The sequence below is a fragment of the Neofelis nebulosa genome, chromosome 15, assembly GCF_028018385.1.
Source record: "Neofelis nebulosa isolate mNeoNeb1 chromosome 15, mNeoNeb1.pri, whole genome shotgun sequence".
NCBI classification, from domain to species: domain Eukaryota; kingdom Metazoa; phylum Chordata; class Mammalia; order Carnivora; family Felidae; genus Neofelis; species Neofelis nebulosa.
The window spans coordinates 24,480,576-24,500,015 of record NC_080796.1 but is presented as its reverse complement, the minus strand read 5'-3'; the positions used below and the strand labels follow the sequence as shown (position 1 = coordinate 24,500,015).

The window sequence follows — 19,440 nt, the reverse complement described above, 5'->3', positions numbered from 1 at the left end:
AAGAATCCTATATAAACCGCTAAAATACAATATTATAAGTGCAAACAAACATCCTAGGAGCACAGATGAGGGTGTAAATATCTTTGCTAAGGAGTAAGTCTTCACCTTTCAGTTGGGTTTGGAAAGCCAAGTTAAACAAGGGGTTGGGTAATGCATTTGTTAATACAAGGAGGGTGGTTCTTGGAAATCTGGTAAGTTCATTCGCGTATCATTATTCTGAGCTAGGAACAGGATGTAAGCAGCCATGGCAGAGCTGAGGAGGATGACAGCCTTATGATGGAACACTGCTGGGATGAATGGCTAGGTCTTGTTGCTGGGCTTTCATCTAGGCCCTTCTTTAGTTCTGCCCCTTCAGCATGGTTAAAGGTACCTAGGGAAAGGCCCCAGCAGCCCCTATGGTCTTCAGTACACAGGACAGAATTATATCTGGGATCTTTCCCTCTAAGAAGCAAAGGATGACAGAGTTGGAAAGGATACTGAAAATCACCCAGTTGTTTCTAATTTGCATGCCTCAGAATCTTGGGGTTCTCAAAATAGCAAATGAAAATCTGTAATTAATTTTCGATATTCCAAAAAGCTACCAGAAATCGCACATTTTTTCGTGTTATTAACTGCCAGGTTTCTTTGTTTTGTGATAATTATATTAGATCCACATTAAATGGAGGTTCTTAACTGAGCTGTGTTCAGATTAAATGTTTTCCCATTATTGTTATGCTTAATTTGGTAAATAATTTTTCAAAATACAAGCATTGTCGAATAAAATTGGTAATATTTGCCACAACGTTTGCAATTTACAAAGCACGGTTCACTGACTTCATGTTACTTTATTCCTCACGATACTGTGAAATAGTTTAACAGCAGAACCCGGACTCCTTGACTCTCAGTCCAGTGCTCTTTTCAACAGCTCAGGGCTTCTGGGTTTTTTCCTTGCGTCCCAGTCAGTCTACAGAGCCTTCAAACCGCGACTCGGAAGCACCTGCCGGGCCCTCGCCACTGGGTCACACCGCCCGCCTCTCGGGCGACGGCCACAGCGACCGCTCCCTCTTCAGGTTCAGGAATGCGGCTCTCCCCCAACAGGCGTGGTGCAGCGACTCCGCGCCGGCGCCGTTCCGAGTGTGCAGCAGAGACCCCCGGGCCACCAAGAGGGTCGGCGACCAGAGCGCCTGCGCAGTAGCTTCGAGCGCACTTCTCTCTCCCCCTCGCTTCCAAACCATTTGGCCACCCTACCATTCATTCCTCTCTCCGCAGTCCTTTCAGCCTTTAGGACAGCCTGCCCTCCATTCGTCACGAGCTGCAATAGCTGCCAAGGAGCCCGACCGGCTTTGCTAGACCGCCGCCGGGAGCGCGCTGCGCGCGTCCGAGCGGTCCGCGGAGTCGTCTCCGCCGCCGCTCCCGCCCCTTCCGCCTCTCGTGTGCGCGCACGGCCGGCCTTCGGCGCGCCCGGGTTGGCTGCTGCGGGGCCCGCGGTGGTGGCGGCGGCGGCGGCGGCGGTCTCGACAGCGGTAGTGGTTTCTCCTCCGCTTTTAGGTTCCTCCGCCCCCTCCCGTCGGACGCTGCCGGGTGCCAGCCTTGAAAAAGCCAACTTTATTGTTCCTCAGCCCCACCTCCCGGCGCGGCGCGCGGCCTCAGGATGCACTGAGGCTGAGCGGAGGGAGGCGGCGGCGGGTCGCGGTCCCTCTCCTCTGAGCGCCCGGCCGGAGGTGGGGGGAGTCACGATGTCTGGGAGCCGCCAGGCCGGGTCGGGCTCCGCCGGGACCAGCCCTGGCTCCTCGGCGGCCTCCTCGGTGACTTCCGCCTCCTCGTCCTTGTCCTCTTCCCCGTCGCCCCCTTCCGCGGCGGCCGCGGCGGCGGCGTCCGGCGGGGCGGCCCAGGCCGCGGGCTCGGGCGGCCTCGGGGGCCCGGCGCGGCCTGTGCTGGTGGCGGCCGCCGTGTCCGGCAGCGGCGGCGGGGCGGTGTCCGCCGGCCAGTCTCGGCTCAGCTGCGCGGCCAGGCCCAGCGCCGGCGTAGGAGGGAGCAGCTCCAGCCTCGGCAGCGGCAGCAGGAAGCGACCTCTGCTTCCCCCGCTGTGCAACGGGCTCATCAACTCCTACGAGGACAAAAGCAACGACTTCGTGTGGTGAGTTTGAAGAGCATTGCCCTCCCTTTCGCTGGATGCGGAGTTTCTCTTGTTTGGGCTGGTGGGGTCCGGTGGGAGGGTGGTCCGGTTGGTGCCTTGGCGGTGCCTGCAGACATTGAGGCTGGTGTTTGATGGGGGGAAGAAAGCTTGGTAGTCCGGGGCTGGGAGGGTACGGGTAATATAGAGGACGGTGCTGGAGGGGAGGAAGTGAGGGGAGTTGAGGGAATAAATAAGAGGGGGCGAGAAGGAAGGTCAAATAAATGGTTGTGCGTAAAAGGAGAAAGTTGGGACTTGGATTTTATGGCTGTCTGGCGAGTTAGACACCCTGTCGGTCCGTTTTGCTTGTTGGAGTGAATTAAACTCGGAAAGGGAGAGGATTAAGCTTCCCATGGCGGAGTTGGTCAAAATTTGCTTATTGAAAGTATGGTAGATGGTGCTCTAGACATGGGTTATGAGTATTTTAAGGAGAAGTAGTATTTCATGTAAATATCTCTCCTGTGCGTGTGTATCCTCCCACTTCAAAGGGTAGGCCACTTTTAAATCTGCAGTTAAGGCTACTGTGGTCATAAAGTCTGTTCACAAAAAATTCCACTTGTCACTGAATGTCTTGAAAAAGGGAATCACATCTATTAAATATTATCCATGTGTCAGATGTAGCTGTATTAGATTTGTATAACACTATAGTGTACTGGGACTTCTGTTTTGAGAAACGCCAGGTATTACACATTTTGGCATCGTAGTTGGCATCTTGAATGACACACAGTAGCATTCAGTTTTGATACTTGACATAGATGGGTTATCCTTATTAAGCGAGAGATGGAGTTGATTGTTTTACTGAAAGCGTTTTGGGATTTTCATTGGGTTTGGTATCCAGAACCCAATCCAAATGGTAGGATTATGAGAAAAGAATTGCTTTTAGCTAAGTGAGAACTGGCAGGATTTTATGCTTTTCCTCTGGAGGAAATTGTTGATAGACTTCGTGTATTAGTGATGTGGGAAGTTGGCCTGCACTGTCATTGTAGGGGAAGTTGATTTACTTCAGGGTTGAGGATGATGTGAATTGTTGTCATTAAATAAGATAGGGCTAGAAGTTGGAACTGTAGGAAATACATTGATTAGACTTAGGTGTAGTTCTTTTTTTTTCTTTTTTTCCAATGTATTTTCTTTAAAAATTTTATTTATTCTGAGAGAGAGAGGGAGGAAGGGAGGGACAGGGGAGAGGGGAGGGGAGGGGAGGGTAGAGAGAGAGAGAGAGAGAGAGAGAGAGAGAGTTCCAAGCAGGCTCCTCGCTGTCAGCACAGAGCCCTGTGTGGGGCTTGAACTCATGAACAGTGAGATCATGCCCTGAGCTGATACCAAGAGTCAGCTTTTTAACTGACTGAGCCACCCAGACACCCCTTTCTTTCTTCTTTTAAAAATTTGCTTATTTATTTTGAGAGAGACTCAGTGCAAGTGGGGGAGGGCAGAGAGAGAGAGGGGACAGTGGATCCGGAGTGGGTCCCGTGCCGACAGCAGAGAGCCGGATGATGGGCTTGAACTCACGAACAGTGAGATTGTGACCTTGGCCGAATTCGGATGCTTAACCGACTGACCCGCCCAGGCACCCCGAAGAATGAAGAAATATCTTCATTCGTATTTTTTTTTAATTTTTTTTTAACATTTATTTTGTTTTTGAGACAGAGAGAGACAGAGCATTAATAGGGGAGGGTCAGAGAGAGGGAGACACAGAATCTGAAACAGGCTCCAGGCTCTGGGCTGTCAGCACAGAGCCCGAAGCAGGGCTTGAACTCACGGACCGCGAGATCATGACCTGAGCCGAAGTCGGCCGCTTAACCGACTGAGCCACCCAGGCGCCCCTCTTCATTCGTATTTTTGCTTTGTTCTTAAATTATTCTGGATTCAGAATTCATTCATTTTTCAATGAAACTTGGCTGTAATTCTGACTGTTATTTGTAAATAACCAGTTTGTGATTGGGTCTAAGAGGTGTTTGTATCCAGTTGAGAGTGCCATATGATGAAGTATAAGCTAATGAAGCAAAATGAGCATTTTCAGATTTGTCCTTTTAGCCATCATTGGCATTTTAATTTTCAGAAGGCTGAAAGAAAACAAATATATCAGCATTCATATAGCATTCACATAGAATATGTGAGAAATAAAGGAATCCATCATTCATTCAAGATACTTATTTGGCACACAATGTCTGCGAGGCACCACATGGGTTGCATTGTACTTACTATTGGCCATTTTGTAGGGAGTTGGAGAGCCATAGAGTAGTATGAACAGCTGGCATTGATTTTTTTTTTTTCTTTGCAGGGTTTTGGGGAAGTAAGATTATTAAAATTTTTGTTAGTCTGTCATCTACTTTTTAACAATTTCAGTCTATTTTCCCAAGTCCTAACCTGGAAGTGCCCAGTGAAAGTTAAAAATTGTGAGTATTTCTGGGGCGCTTGGGTGGCTCAGTCAGTTGGGTGTCCGACTTTGGCTCAGGTCATGGTCTAACGGTTTGTGAGTTCGAGCCCCGCGTTGGGCTCTGTGCTGACAGCTCGGAGCCTGCTTCGGATTCTGTCTGTGTCTCCCTCTCTCTCTGCCCCATCCCCACTCATGCTGTGTCTCTCTCTGTCTTAAAAATAAATTAAACATTTTAAAAAATTGTGAATATTTCACTTTCTAAGAATCTCATTAGTCCGTTATTTCTTTTTTGGTGAGGTTGAATATTCAGAAGAAGAATTCATTATTAGGAATCTATCTTCCCAATTCTCAAGCTAGATTTGGTTTGGCCAGCCTTTTGGGGGAGAAGAAAGGGATTAGGATTAGGCGGGGGCCAAGGAATCTTTTTCGTTTCTAATTGGCTTTGGGTGGGGTTGTTCCTGTTTTATATGCCTCAAGGTCAAACGGAACCAACTGAAATTACTTTATGCTTTTCCATTTAAATGAAGCTAAAGCTTGAATAATGGTGATAATTCCCTATTCATCAGATTTTGAAACCTATGTTTATACTTCACATTTCATTTTATCCTTAAAACAATTCTGTGAAGTTATAGATAACTTCCAGTTTTGCTATAATACTAATATAATTGTATTCCCGTTGAGGCACAGAGAAGTAATTTTGTTTCAGATTGGTCAGCTATGGGTAAAATGAGAACTCAGATCTCCCAGTTCTCAATTTAGTGCTTTATTTGTATTTTTTAGCCTATGCTACTCCCTCCCCCCCCCCCCCCCTTTTTTTTTAAGATTTTATTTTTAAGGAAATCTCTGCACCCAACTCGGGGTTTGAATTTACAATCCCGAGATTAAGAGTTGCATACTCCACCAATTGAGCCAGCCAGGCACCCCTAGCCTCCTGGTTCTTAAATGTGGTAGGTTGGAGGGAAACAGCTGTTTCATAATCACAGGAGATATATTGTTTATCCCTGACCACTCTCTCCTCCTGCCCACGTCCCAAGAGGACATACTAGAATTGGAGGCTTGAGTGGTAATGTAATTTGCAAAAGCTACCTAGGTGATAATGACCTATCTTTCCCCTTTTTTGAGAACAGTTGATTTAAAATCAAATGCCTAATTTTCAGTAACACACATTGGATTCTCTTGACTTCTATCATATTTGAAAGTAAGTTTATATTTAATTGCACAATTGATGAACATTTTAGGAATTTATGGTTTTCATGTAAATATTTTTTTCATACAAAGGATTGAAAGTATTAAGTTGTAGAGAATTTTTTTTTAAGTTATTTATTTATTTATTGTAAGATTAAAGAGCACAAGTGGGGTAGGGGCAGAGAGAGAGGGAGAGAGAATTTCAAGCCGGCTCTGCACTGGTACCATGCAGAGCCTGATGCTGGGCTCAAGCTCAAAAACCATGAGATCATGACCTAAGCGGAAATCAAGAGTCAGACACTTAACCAACTGAGCCACCTAGGTGCCCCAAGTTGAAGATAATTCTAATAGTGTGTTGTAGTTGGAGAATCTGTAGTATAGGAGAGGGTAATATTTAGCTGAAGTTGGGTAAATCTTTAACATTCAAAGGAAGTCTTTGTTATTTTGATTTTTCTAATTTTTCTTACACGAGCCATTTAACTAAATTGATGAATCTAAGATGACTTCTTTCTTCTATCACCTATCACATTACTATTGCCTCTGCATTAGCTTTTCCAACTACCTAAATTCCTTTTTCTACCTCTGTAAGTCTCAGTTATTCTCTAAGTTGAGGCAGAAATAAATATTTTCTTTTTTCTTTTTTTAATGTTTATTTTTGAGAGAGAGAGAGAGTGAGAGACTGAGTGAGGTAGGGGCAGAAAGAGAGAGAGAGAGAGAGAGAGAGAAAGAGAGAGAGAGAATCTGAAACAGGCTCCAGGCTTGAAGCTGTCAGTACAGAGCCTGACACCAGGCTTGAACTCAGGAATGGCAAGATCATGACCTAGGTGGAAGTCGGATGCTTAACCGATGGAGCCACCCAGGCACCCCAGAAATAAGTATTTTCAAGTAGATAGTAAGCCCCTTGTGGAAAGGTTAATTCTGATCAGCTGCCTAATACAAAATAGGTAGGATCTACATTGAATAGATCTACTCTTTAATAAATATGTGACTGCCTCTCTTGTGTCATGCTGTTAATAATAGACTGTCCTGAAGGAGCTCATGATTTAATGCAGAGAGAGAGACTTTTAGTCATATAATTATAGTTTCATATCCTGACATCGTTGCTTCTTCTTAGTACCATGGCAGACGTCATTCTTTTGAATTCACATGTATGTCGGAGTCCTCAACATAGCACTCTAGGAAGCCATTACCTACTAATCACATTTAGCGCTAAAGATGAAACCTATTGATCATTCTTGCTATTGTGTTTTTCTGGCTATCAATAAGTGAAATAAAATAGAAATCATATAACTTGTCATGGTACAGACAACTTTGAACTTTTGGTTACATACTTACATACAGTGTATGTGCAGTGTATGTTTTACTGGGTATCAGGGTGAAAAATATTTGAAAGTTCCTGAATTATGGTGTATGATTCCTCTTGCAACTGAAAAGTAAATGAAAAATTTAGGTGGCCTATTGAAAGCCTCGTGAGCTTCTAAATAGGACTAAATGTATTTTCAAGAGCTGTTAAAGTGTATTCAGCTACTGAAATAAACTGTAGAATTCATTATGTTATTGTAGTAACATCAGGCAAGAACTTGCTTGAATCTGCAAAACTGAAGCTTGATGAATCTCTTGCGTTATAATGCATGTACCATTTGGGTGACAATGATGGCGAAAGATGCTCTGCAGAAAATGATATTAAATCATAGCAGTTCATGATGCTCTTTCTGGCTGTCAGATGGCGGGTTGTCTGCCTCATTGTCAGCAGAAGACTTAGGTGAATGAAGTGGTAGAGCAAACGAAAGAGAAGATTATGAAATAGCGTATGAAAGACTATCAACTTGAATTCTGGTCTATAAATTGAAAGGAAAGTACTGATGCAGTTCATTACTAAATGTGTTAATAGCTACCTTTTCCTTTTACAAATCTTTTTTTTAAGTTAATTTTAGAGAGAGAGAGAGAGAGAGCGAGAGAGCGCGTGTGCGCAAGTGCCCTGGGGAGGTTAAGAGACCATGCTAAGCAGGTTCTGAGCTGTCAGCATGGAGCCCAGGGCAGGGCTCGAACCCAGGAACCATGAAATCATGACCTGAGATGAAACACAGAGTTGGATGCTTAATCGACTGAGCCACCCGGGCACCCCAAAGCCTTTTCTGATTATAAACCAACATTACTTATTTGATCATATTCTAAAACATGTTTTTTATTTTTTTTAAAAGATTTTATTTTTGTAAGTAATCTCGACACCTGATGTGGGGTTGGAATCCACAACCCGGAGGTCAAGAGTCACATGCTCTAACTACTGAACCAACCAGGAGCCCCTAAAAATTGTTATTGATTAAAGTAACTGTAGCCTTAAACCTTGTTGCTCATTTTTTCTCCTTAAATGTATATATTGTTACTGGGGTTTTCTTTCTGTTTTGAATACTTACTTTAGCTTGCAGTCCTTTTCCTCAAAGCTGCTATAGCTTGGGAGAAAAAGTTTAACAGTGGAATTAGTCTTCTCTTTCCTGTTAAAATTTGTATTATACAAAATAAAATGCTTCTTAAATTCTTGACTTGTTTTTGTATGTGGTGTTTGCCCATCTGTGCCCTTCACTTTACTTGTTCTTTGCCGTCTCTCTTCATACATGTATGTGCCACATTCTAGATGTATAGGTTCCTACCATCTCAACTAATATTTCATTGAGAGTAAATTGTTTTCTCTTCATACAAGTTAATTCTTTCATTTTTCATAATTAAGTTTCATGAACTGTTTTTGTCTCTGTTTCTATGTAGAGAGTAGGGTTGTATAATAGGTGGTCTGATTTCTGTTCACTTAAATTCTGGTATTAACCTGTGGAAGCCCATCTTTCTCTCTTCCTAGTCTGTGCGGTTTGGGGTGGGTGCTGTCCTTCACCAAATTCAGAGCTGGAACACATGACCCCAAGCCCAAGTAGTCTCTTGTATTGGAATTCCGTGGCTTTAGTGTTACTTCACATATCGGCATTTTGGGTTTAATGGAGGCATTGAGACAAAGTTGGTTAAGTAAAAATTACAGATAACTATTTTTGGGACTCCTTTAGATACTTTAAATTCAAAGTTAATAAATGCCAAGTCCACCCTAAAGTGAATGTGATGTACTAACCATTGGCTTGGTATACGTACTCCTGATAAAATACATGCTCTAGGATAGGCCGTTGTTATTTGCAAGGCACTGTTCGTTCTTTCTTTCTTTCTTTCTTTCTTTCTTTCTTTCTTTCTTTCTTTCTTTCTTTCTTTCTTTCTTCTTCTTCTTCTTCTTCTTCTTCTTCTTCTTCTTCTTCTTCTTCTTCTTCTTTTTAATGTTTATTTATTTTTGAGAGGGGGCCATAGAGAGGGGAGACAGAGCTTCAAGTGGACTGCGGGCTCCACTGTCAACACAGAGCCTGACTCTGGGCTTGAACCTGAGCCCAGAAGTCGGATGCTTAACCGACAGAGCCATCCAGGGGCCCCTGCAAGGCACTGTTCTAATGGTTTAACATTACCTATGCAGTCTTCATGATAATTGTTCGATGCGGATACTTCCATAATTTCCATTTTATAGATGAGGAAATGATAGAGAGGTTATGTAATTTGTTGCAGTTCATACAGTTAATAGTGGTGGTATCCGTATTTATATCCAGACATTTTGGTTCAGAGCTCACGTTAACCACTGTATTACTTTGCCTTAAATTCAGAGGCTGGGGGTTTTTGTTTAAATTTTTTTTTTTAATGCTTATTTATTTTTGAGAGACAGAGACAGAATAGAATGTGAGAAAGTGAGCGGGGGAGGGGCAGAGGGGAAGACACAGAATATGAAGCAGGCTCCAGGCTCTGGGCTGTCAGCAGAGAGCCCAGTGTGGGGCTCAAACTCACCGAACTGCAAGATCATGACCTGAGCCAAAGTCGGATGCTTAACCGACTGAGCCATCTAGGTACCCCTGGAGATTTTGTTTAAAATCAGCTTTATTAAGGTATATTTGTATACAGTAGAAATCACTAGTTTTAGTTGTGTAGTTCAGTGAGTTTTGATAAGTGAACACGTCTGTATTATCACCACCTTAATCGAGATCTAGAACATTTTTATTACACTGGAAAGTTCGCTTGTGCCAGCACTTTGCACGTATCTGTTCCCCCCACTTCAACACCGGGCAACCAGTGATTTTTCTAGCACTATAGTTTTGCCTTTCCTAGGATTTTGTATTAAGGGAGTTTTTCAATATGCAGTCTTTTGTGTCTGACCTTTTTTTTTAATGTTTTTTTTTTTTTTTTTGGGAGGGGGCAGAAAGAGAGGGGGGCAGAGGATCTGAAGCGGGCTCTGTGCTGACACCAGAGAGCCTAGCCTGATGTGGGGCTCGAACTCAGGAACTGTGAGATCATGACCTGAGCTGAAGTGAGATTCTCAACCAACTGAGCCACCCGGGCACCCCTGTGTCTGACTCTTTTTTTATTTGGCATAATGTTTTTGAGATTTAATGTTGAGTATGTCACTAATATTTTCTTTTAATTGCTAAGTAGTATTCTGTTATATGGATATATAACACGATATGTATATATAATCAGTTTAAAGAGATTTGATTTTTTTTGTTTCTAGTTTTTGGTAATCGTAAAGAAAGTTGTAAAAATTCATGTTCAGGTATTCATGTGGACATACCTTCATATCTCTTGGGTAAATATCTAGGAGTGTATTATTGTTGGGTTGTATGGCCAAGTGCATATTTAACTTTATAATATACGACAAAACTGTTTTTAATTTTTTTTAATGTTCATTTATTTTTGAGAGAGAAAGTGAGTGGGGGAGGGGCAGAGAGAGAGTGGGACTGAGGATCCAAAACGGGCTCCAACTGACAGCAGTGAGCCCGACATGGGGCTTGAACTCACAAACCATGAGATTATGACCTGAGTGGAAGTCAGATGCTCAACTGACTGAGCCACCTGGGCGCCCCTGCAAAACTGTTTTTAAAAGCGGTTGTATCATTTTTCATTTCTGTCAGCAAAGTAGAAGAGTTCCAGTTCATGTTCTTGCCGGCATTTGGTCTTTCAATGTTTTTTCAAAGTCTTTACAATTTTGGTTGTTCTAGTGGGTGTGTGGTAGGATTTCATTATCCTAATTTGCATTGTCTTAATGACTGATGACACTGAGCATATTTTCATGTGCTTATTTTCATTTGCATATCTTTCATAAAATTTTTAAATGTTTTATTTATTTTGAGAGAGAGAGAGAGAAAGAATGCGAGTCTGGGAGGGGCAGAGAGAGAGGGAGACGCAGAGTCCGAAGCAAGCTCCAGGCTCTGAACTGTCAGCACAAAGCCTGATGTGGGGCTTGAACTCGTGAACCACTAGATCATCTCCTGAGCTGAAGTCGGATGGATGCTCAACAGACTGAGCCATCCAGGCACCCCTGCATATTTTTTATAACGTGTTCTATTCTTCTGCTCTCTTTTCTCATTTATCTTGAGTTGTCTTTCATCATTCCAACATATTGTGATGTTTTCTCCCAGTCTGTTGCTTACCTATTTATATTTTTACTGATGTCTTTGAAGTGCAAAAGTTTAAAATTTTAAGTCCAGTGTATCACTTGTTTCTCTTATGGGTTATGACTTTTGTGTTCCATCCAAAAAATTGTTGTCTAACGTGAAATTCAAAGGTTTTCTTAAATATTTCTTCTAGATACTTTATGGTTTTCTCCTGGTTAGATAAATGATCATTTCATGTTAGTTTTTATATACTGTGTGTGGTAAGGGTTGAAGATTTTTCCTCTCTACTGTGGGTATCCAGTTATTATGGCACCCATTTGTTGAAAAGGCCATTTTTGTTCATTGAATTTCTTGGAAGCTTTCTTAAAAATTAATTAACCGGGGTGCCTGGGTGGCTCAGTAGGTTAAGCGGCCACCTTCGGCTCAGGTCATGATCTCTCGGTCCCTGAGTTTGAGCCCCACGTCGGGCTCTGTGCTGACAGCTCAGAGCCTGGAGCCTGTTTCAGATTATGTGTCTCCCTCTCTCTGACCCTCCCCTGTTCATGCTCTGTCTCTCACTGTCTCAAAAATAAATAAAACATTAAAAAAAATTTAAAAAATTAATTAACCATGTGTATGAGTTTATTTCTGGAGTCTTTGTTCCACTGATCTATATATTTATCCTTATGCCTATACCACCATCTTGATTACTATATCATTTTAGTAAATCTTGAAATCAGACAGTATAAATTTGTTCCTGTATCTCATTTTGGTTATGTAGGTCCTTTGCATTTCCACCTGGATTTTAGAATTAGTTTACCAATTTCATCAAAAAAGCATGCTAGGATTTTAATTTGGGTTACTTTAATTTTTTTTTAATGGTTATTTATTTTTGAGAGAGAGGGTAAGGGGCAGAGAAGGAGGGAAACACAGAATCTGAAGCAAGCTCCAGGCTCCAAGCTGTCAGCACAGAGCCTGACCTGGGGCTGGAACTCACAAGACATGAGATCATGACCTGAGCCCAAGTCAGACTCTCAATTGACTAAGCTAACCACGTGCCCCCATGATTTGGGTTACTTTAAATCTATGACTCAATTTGGAAAGATAATGACATTTTAATGATTTTGAATCATTGAACTATGAACATCGTGTATTTCTTCAATTATTTAGGTCTTTAATTTTTTTCAGTAGTGTTTTATAATTTTGTAGTTTTAAGTGTTTGGAACTTAAACGTATTTTATTAAACTTAGCCCTAAGTATTTCATGTTTTTAATGATGCTGTAAATATTATTTTAATTTCAACTTCTAATTGTTGCTAATGTATAGAAATAAAATTTATTTTATTTATTTTTGAGAGAGAGCATGAGAGGGGCAGAGAGAGAGGGAGAGAGAGAATCCCAAGTGGGCTCTGTGCTGTTAGTGCAGAGCCAGACATGGAGCTCGATCTCACGAACCGTGAGATCCTCAGCCAAAATCAATAGTTGGATGCTCAACTGACTGAACCACCTAGGCACCCCAATAAAATTTATTTTTGTGTGTTGCCATTGTATCTTGTGATTGCTAAATTTACTTCCTTTAACAGTTGTTTTTTAGGTAGAACCTATGGGGTTTCTGAGAAGACAATTGTGTCACATGCAAATCAAGACAGTGTTACTTTAAAAAAAAATTTTTTTTTTAACGTTTTATTTATTTTTGAGACAGAGAGAGACAGAGCATGAACGGGGGAGGGGCAGAGAGAGAGGGAGACACAGAATCGGAAGCAGGCTCCAGGCTCTGAGCCATCAGCCCAGAGCCCGACGCGGGGCTCAAACTCACAGACCGCGAGATCGTGACCTGAGCTGAAGTCGGCCGCTTAACCGACTGAGCCACCCAGGCGCCCCAAGACAGTGTTACTTTTTTTTCCCAATTTGCATACCCCACTTACTAATTTTTTAAAGGGATTTTTTTTTTTTTTGAATTTTCATGAGTGATACTGGTCTATGGTGTTCTTGTAAACACACACACACACACACACACACACACACACACACACGGTTTGGTTTTGATACCAGGTGTATTTGCTAGGTTTGCTGTAACATAATGGACAGACTGGGTAGCTTAAATAACAGCAGTTTATTTTCATACAGTTTGAGGCTAGGAATCCAAGGACAAGGTATTGGTAGGTTTGGGTTCTTCTTAGACCTCTCTCCTTGTCTTCCAGATGGCTACCTTCTTGCTCTGTCTTCACATGGTTACCTCATGATCTCTGTTGTTTGTATTCTAATCTCTTCTTCTTTCTTTTTTTAAATTTTTTTTTTTTTTAAGTTTTATTTATTTTGAGAGTGAGAGGGAGTAGGGGAGGGGCAGAGAAAGAGAATCCTAAGCAGGCTTTGCACTGCCAGCACAGAGCCTGGAGCTCAAAACCATGTGGGGCTCAAAACCATGAACCATGAGATTGTGACCTGAGCCAAAAAGTCAGATGCTCAACTGACTGCAACTGAGGCACCCAGGCATCCCTCTAATTTCTTCTAATTCTTTTTTAGGATTTTGATTCTTTTAAATTCTTTAAAATTTATTTATTTTGAGAGAGAGAGAGAAAGTGCCAGTGGGGGAGGGGCAGAGACAGAGGGAGATTGAGAATCCCAAATAGGCTCTGTGCTGTCAGCCCAGAGCCTGCTGTGGGGCTTGAACCCATGAACCATGATGTGAGATCATTACTTGAGCTGAAATTGGACACTTAACCGACTGAGCCACCCAGGCACCCTTTAATTTTTTTTTTAATGTTTTTATTTATTTGTGAGACAGAGCATGAGCAGGGGAGGGGAAGAGAGAGAGGGAGACACAGAATCTGAAGCAGGCTCCAGGCTCTGAGCCGTCAGCACAGAGCCCGATGCGGGGCTCAAACCCATGGACTGTGAGATCATGACCTGAGCCGAAGTCGGATGCTTAACCGACTGAGCCACCCAGGTGCCCCTACTTTTTTTTTTTAATGCTTATTTATTTTGGAGACAGAGAGACAGAGTGTGAGCAGGGGAGGGGCAGAGAGAGAGAGGGAGACACAGAATCTGAAGCAGGCTCTAGGCTCTACACTGTCAGCACAGAGCTGACATGGGCCAAACCCATGGGCCTAAGAGCTGAAGTTGGATGCTTAACTGACTGAGCCACCCAGGTGCCCCGTCTCTGATCTCTTAAAAGGACATCATTCATTGGATTAGGGCCTAATATATGATTTCATTTAACCTTAATTGTCTCCTTGATGCTCAGTCTCTAAATACAGTCGCATTTGGAGGTACTGGGGGGCTAGGATTTCAACATACAGATTTCAGCCCATCACACAGTGTAGTAAAGCCCTTCTAAAAGGAGATGAGAAATGTTATCTCTTCTTTCTTTTTCTTTTCCTAAATGTTTATTTTGAGAGGGATAGAGAAATCAGGGGAGGGGCAGAGAGAGAGAAGTGAGAGAGAATCCCAAGCAGGTTCCGTGATGTCAGCACAGTGCTGGACTCCGGGGCTTGATCTCACAAACCATGATGTGAGCCAAAACTAAGAGATGCTTAACCTACTGAGCCAGCTAGCCACCCTAAATGTCATCTCTTCTGTTTTCTGAAAGAGTTTGTATGGAATTGGTATGTTTCTTCCTTACGTGTTTGGTACAGTTCACCAATGTATGATCAAAGGGCTGTCTGTTCTTTCTTTCTTTTTTTTTCTTAAAATTAAAAAAAAATTTACATAATCCAAATTAGTTAGCATATAGTGCAACAATGATTTCAGGAGTAGATTCCTTAATGCCCCTTACCCGTTTAGCCCATCCCCCCCCCCACAACCCCTCCAGCAACCCTCAGTTTGTTCTCCATATTTATGAGTCTCTTCTGTTTTGTCCCCCTCCCTGTTTTCATATTATTTTTGCTTCCCTTCCCTTATGTTCATCTGTTTTGTGTTGTAAAGTCCTCATATGAGTTAAGTCATATGATACTTGTTTTTCTCTAATTTCGGTTAGCATAATACCCTCTAGTTCCTTCCACATAGTTGCAAATGGCAAGATTTCATTCTTTTTGATTGCCGTGTAATACTCCCATCGTATATATATACCACTTCTTCTTCTTCTTTTTTTAAATTTTTTTTTTTTTCAACGTTTTTTATTTATTTTTGGGACAGAGAGAGACAGAGCATGAACGGGGGAGGGGCAGAGAGAGAGGGAGACACAGAATCGGAAACAGGCTCCAGGCTCTGAGCCATCAGCTCAGAGCCTGACGCGGGGCTCGAACTCACGGACCGCGAGATCGTGACCTGGCTGAAGTCGGACGCTTAACCGACTGCGCCACCCAGGCGCCCCTTCTTCTTCTTTTTTAAAAAAAAATTTTTTTAACGTTTATTTATTTTTGAGACAGAGAGAGACAGAGCATGAATGGGGGAGGGTCAGAGAGAGAGGGAGACACAGAATCTGAAACAGGCTCCAGGCTCTGAGCAGTCAGCACAGAGCCTGACGCGGGGCTTGAACCCACAAGCTGTGAGATCATGACCTGAGCCGAAGTCGGACGCTCAACCAACTGAGCCACCCAGGCGCCCTTTCTTCTTTTTTTTTTTAATGTTTATTTATTTTTGACAGAGAGAGAGACAGAGCATGAGCGGTGCAGGGGCAGAGAGAGAGGGAGACACAGAATCTGAAGCAGGCTCCAGGCTCTGAGTTGTCAGCACAGAGCCCGACACAGGGCTTGAACCCACAGACCATGAGATCATGACCTGAGCCGAAGTCGGATGCTCAACCGACTGAGCCACCCAGGCACCCCTATACCACATCGTCTTTATCCATTCATCCACTGATGGACATTTGGACTTTTTACATAGTTTGGCTATTGTTGATAGTGCTGCTATAAACATTAGGGGTGCATGTGTCCCTTCGAAACAGCACACCTGTATCCCATGGATAAATGCCTAGTAGTGCAGTTGCTAGGTCGTAGGGTAGTTATATTTTTAATTTTTTGAGGAACCTCCACACTGTTTTCCAGAGTGGCTGCACCAGTTTGCATTCCCACCAGCAGTGCAAAAGAGATCCTCTTTTTCCATATCCTCACCGATATCTGTTGTTGCCTGAGTTGTTAATGTTAGCCATCCTGACAGGTGTGAGGTGGTATCTCATTGTGGTTTGATTTGTATTTTGCTGATGATGAGTGAAGTTGAGCATTTTTTCATGTGTCGGTTGGCCATCTGGATGTCTTCTCTGGAGAAGTATCTATTCATGTCTTTTGCCCATTTCTTCACTGGATTATCTGTTTTTTGGGTGTTGAGTTTGATAAATTTTCTATAGATTTTGGATACTCTTTATCTGATATGTCATTTGCAAATATCTTCTCCCGTTCTGTCGATTGCCTTTAAGTTTTGCTGATGGTTTCCTTCGCTGTGCGGAAGGTTTTTATTTTGATGAGGTCCCAATAGTTCATTTTTGCTTTTGTTTCCCTTGCCTCCGGAGATGTGTTGAGTAAGAAGTTGCTGAGGCTGAGGTCAAAGAAGGTTTTGCCTGCTTTCTCCTCGAGGATTTTGATGGCTTCCTATCTTACATTTAGGTCTTTTACCCATTTTGAGTTTATTTTTGTGTATGGTATAAGAACATGGTCCAGGTTCATTCTTCTGCATGTCACTGTCCAGTTTTCCCAGTACCATTTGCTGAAGAGTCTGTCTTTATTCCATTGGATATTCTTTCCTGCTTTGTCAAAGATTAGTTGGCCATATGTTTGTGGGTCCGTTTCTGGGTTCTCTGTTCTGTTCATTGACCTGAGTGTCTGTTTTTGTGCCAGTAACTGTTCTTTATGTCTTAAGTGAGCTTTGGTAGTTTGTTAAGGGATTTGTCCATTTCACCCAAGTTATTGAACTTATTAACATAAAGTTCATAATATTTCCTTACACTTTTATTTATTATTTTTTAACTTTTATTTATTTTTGATATAGAGTGAGAGACAGACAGCACGAGCAGGGGGAGGGGCAGAGAGAGAGAGAGAGAGAGAGAGAGAGAGAGAGAGGAAGGGAGACATTGAATCTGAAACAGGCTCCTGGCTCTGAGCTGTCAGCACAGAGCCCGATGTCGGGCTACAACTCTGATTGGCGAGATCATGTCCTGAGCCACAGTCGGACACTTAACCGACTGAGCCACCCAGGCACCCCTCTTCTTACATTTTGATGTTTATGGGATTTGGAGGGATGGTGCCCTTTTTTTCTTTCAAGTTTATTTATTTGTTTTGAGAGGCAGAGTGAGCACACTTGAGTGCATGTGAGCAGGGGAGGAGCGAAAATCCCAAGCAGGCTCCGTGCTGGTCAGTGTGGAGCCCTATGAGACTTGGGGCTTGATCCCACGAACTGTGACATCATGACCTGAGCCGAAATCAAGAGTCTAAGCTGAACACCAGGGGCCCTACCCTGGGGGGATACTGCTTTTTTCATTCCTGCTAGTGGTAATTTGTGTTTTCTTTTTTTTTTCTTGAACAGTTTAGAGGATTATTAATTTTATTATTTTTTTCAAATTACTCATTTTGGGATTACTAATTTTCTATATAGTTTGTCCATTTTATTTTCTAATTTATTTTTTAAAGTTTATTTAGGTAATGAGTGAGTGTGTGTGCCTGTGGTGGGGAGGGGCAGAGAGAGGGAGAGAGAGAATTCCAAACAGACTCCTCACTTTCAGTGAGCCTGACACAGGGCTGGAACTCAAAAAGCATGAGATTATGACCTGAACCGAAATCCAGAGGCGGACTGAGCCACCCAGGCATCCCTGTCCATCTTCCATTTTACTAATTTTTGGTTTTATTTTTATTATTTTGTTCGGTTTTGAATTTCATCTTCTCTTGGTTTGTGAATATGGAAGGTTAGATAACTGATTTGGCCTTTTCTAATCCTTGCATTAGAGGTATCTTTTAATTTTCATTCAGTTGAAAATACTTAGTAATTTCTTGCTTGAACTGTGGGTTGTTTAGACATACAATATTCATTTTTTTGGTAATATTTTATTTTTAAAATGTTTTTTAATGTTTATTTTTGAGAGAGAGACAGAATGTGAATGGGGGGGGGAGCAGAGAGAGAGAGAGAGAAAGAGAAAGAGAGAGAGAGATGAGAGAGAGAGAGAGAGAGAGAGAGAGAGAGAACCTAAAGTAGACTCCAGGCTCGTAGCTGTCAGCACAGAGCCTGATGTGGGGCTTGAACCCACAAATGGCGAGATCATGACCTGAAGTCAAGTGCTTAACCGACTGAACCACCCAAGCGTCCCTAAAATTTTTTTGATTACAGTCAATGTAGTGCATGTCAGGTATCTCATTGTGGCTTTGATTTATTTTCCCATATTGACTAGTGATACTGAACATCTTTTTATGGACTTACTGGCTCTTCTGCTACTACTTTTTGAAGGTTGTGTTTTGATCTTTAATAATTAACTTGAGTCAGTCAACACTATACTTTTTCATAGCCAAAGTAAAGTTCAGAGAAAAGTCATTGTCCTGTCCAGATTTTCACCTTTTGGTTGAATGCAATTTCTGTGCAAGTATGTGTTATTTATAGTTTTGGGCTTTTCAAAAGTTCAGGAGCAGAAGGCTAGGGGTGCCTGGGAGCTCAGGCCATTAAGCGTCCAACTTTGGCTCAAGTCCTGATCTCACAGTTTGTGAGTTTGAGCCCTGCATAGGGCTCTGTGCTGACAGCTTGAGCCTGCTTTGAGTCCTCTGTCTCCCTCTCTCTGCCCTTCCCCCATAAGTACGTGTACGTGCACACTCTCTCAAAAATAAACATTAAAAAAAAAAAAGAACAGAAGGCTAATTTAATTAGATTATAATTTAAATTCAGTACTGTATTTGTAAAACAAAACTTAATAAAACAATTTTTTAAGAAAGTTACTTTAAAAAATCCACATAAGGATATAAAGGACACCTCTTCCATGCAACTTAGAGATGTCTTTTATCCCTGGATAATGGGCTAGGGGTGTTGTCCATGTAAGATATGGAACACCTTCCTGTCCCTACTTCCTTACAATAGAGATTTCTGTTTCTGTAGCCCCTCCTCTGTAGGCAACGTTTTTTTTCTTCTGTGTGAAGTTGTATCTTCTTTAGTTGATTGGTCTGTGATTGGCCTCTTCTGAAGTGTGACTAAAATATAACAATTACATCATCTTGGAATTGTCTTGAAAGGATGTTTTGGGTCAATCATGTTTTCTGTATTAGGAATTTGAAATAAGTAAACACCTGAATTGGACTGTTGTGATTAAAGTTCTTGATGTAGTATTGTTGGAAGGACTGTATATTGCAAACTGATATTCTTGATAGCAGAAAATAGAAGCTGTTA

At 42.2% G+C, this 19,440-nt stretch overlaps 1 protein-coding gene across 9 annotated transcripts in view; it reads left to right on the top strand.

Moving 5' to 3' along the window:
• The first annotated feature begins 1,400 nt into the window (after window positions 1-1,400).
• COP1 (COP1 E3 ubiquitin ligase) overlaps window positions 1,401-19,440 on the top strand; it is a 259,333-nt gene continuing 241,293 nt past the window's right edge. For 5 of the 9 annotated variants that reach the window (XR_009254574.1, XM_058702415.1, XM_058702419.1 and 2 more), the window contains exon 1: window positions 1,408-2,116. Coding sequence is in view for 7 of the 9 variants with exons in the window: in XM_058702415.1 (XP_058558398.1) it covers window positions 1,716-2,116 (401 nt within the window). In the remaining 2 variants the exon portion in view is untranslated. Of the gene's footprint in view, window positions 2,117-19,440 lie in introns of all 9 variants that reach the window. The other 4 variants (XR_009254573.1, XM_058702418.1, XM_058702420.1 and 1 more) reach the window with 3 other exon arrangements.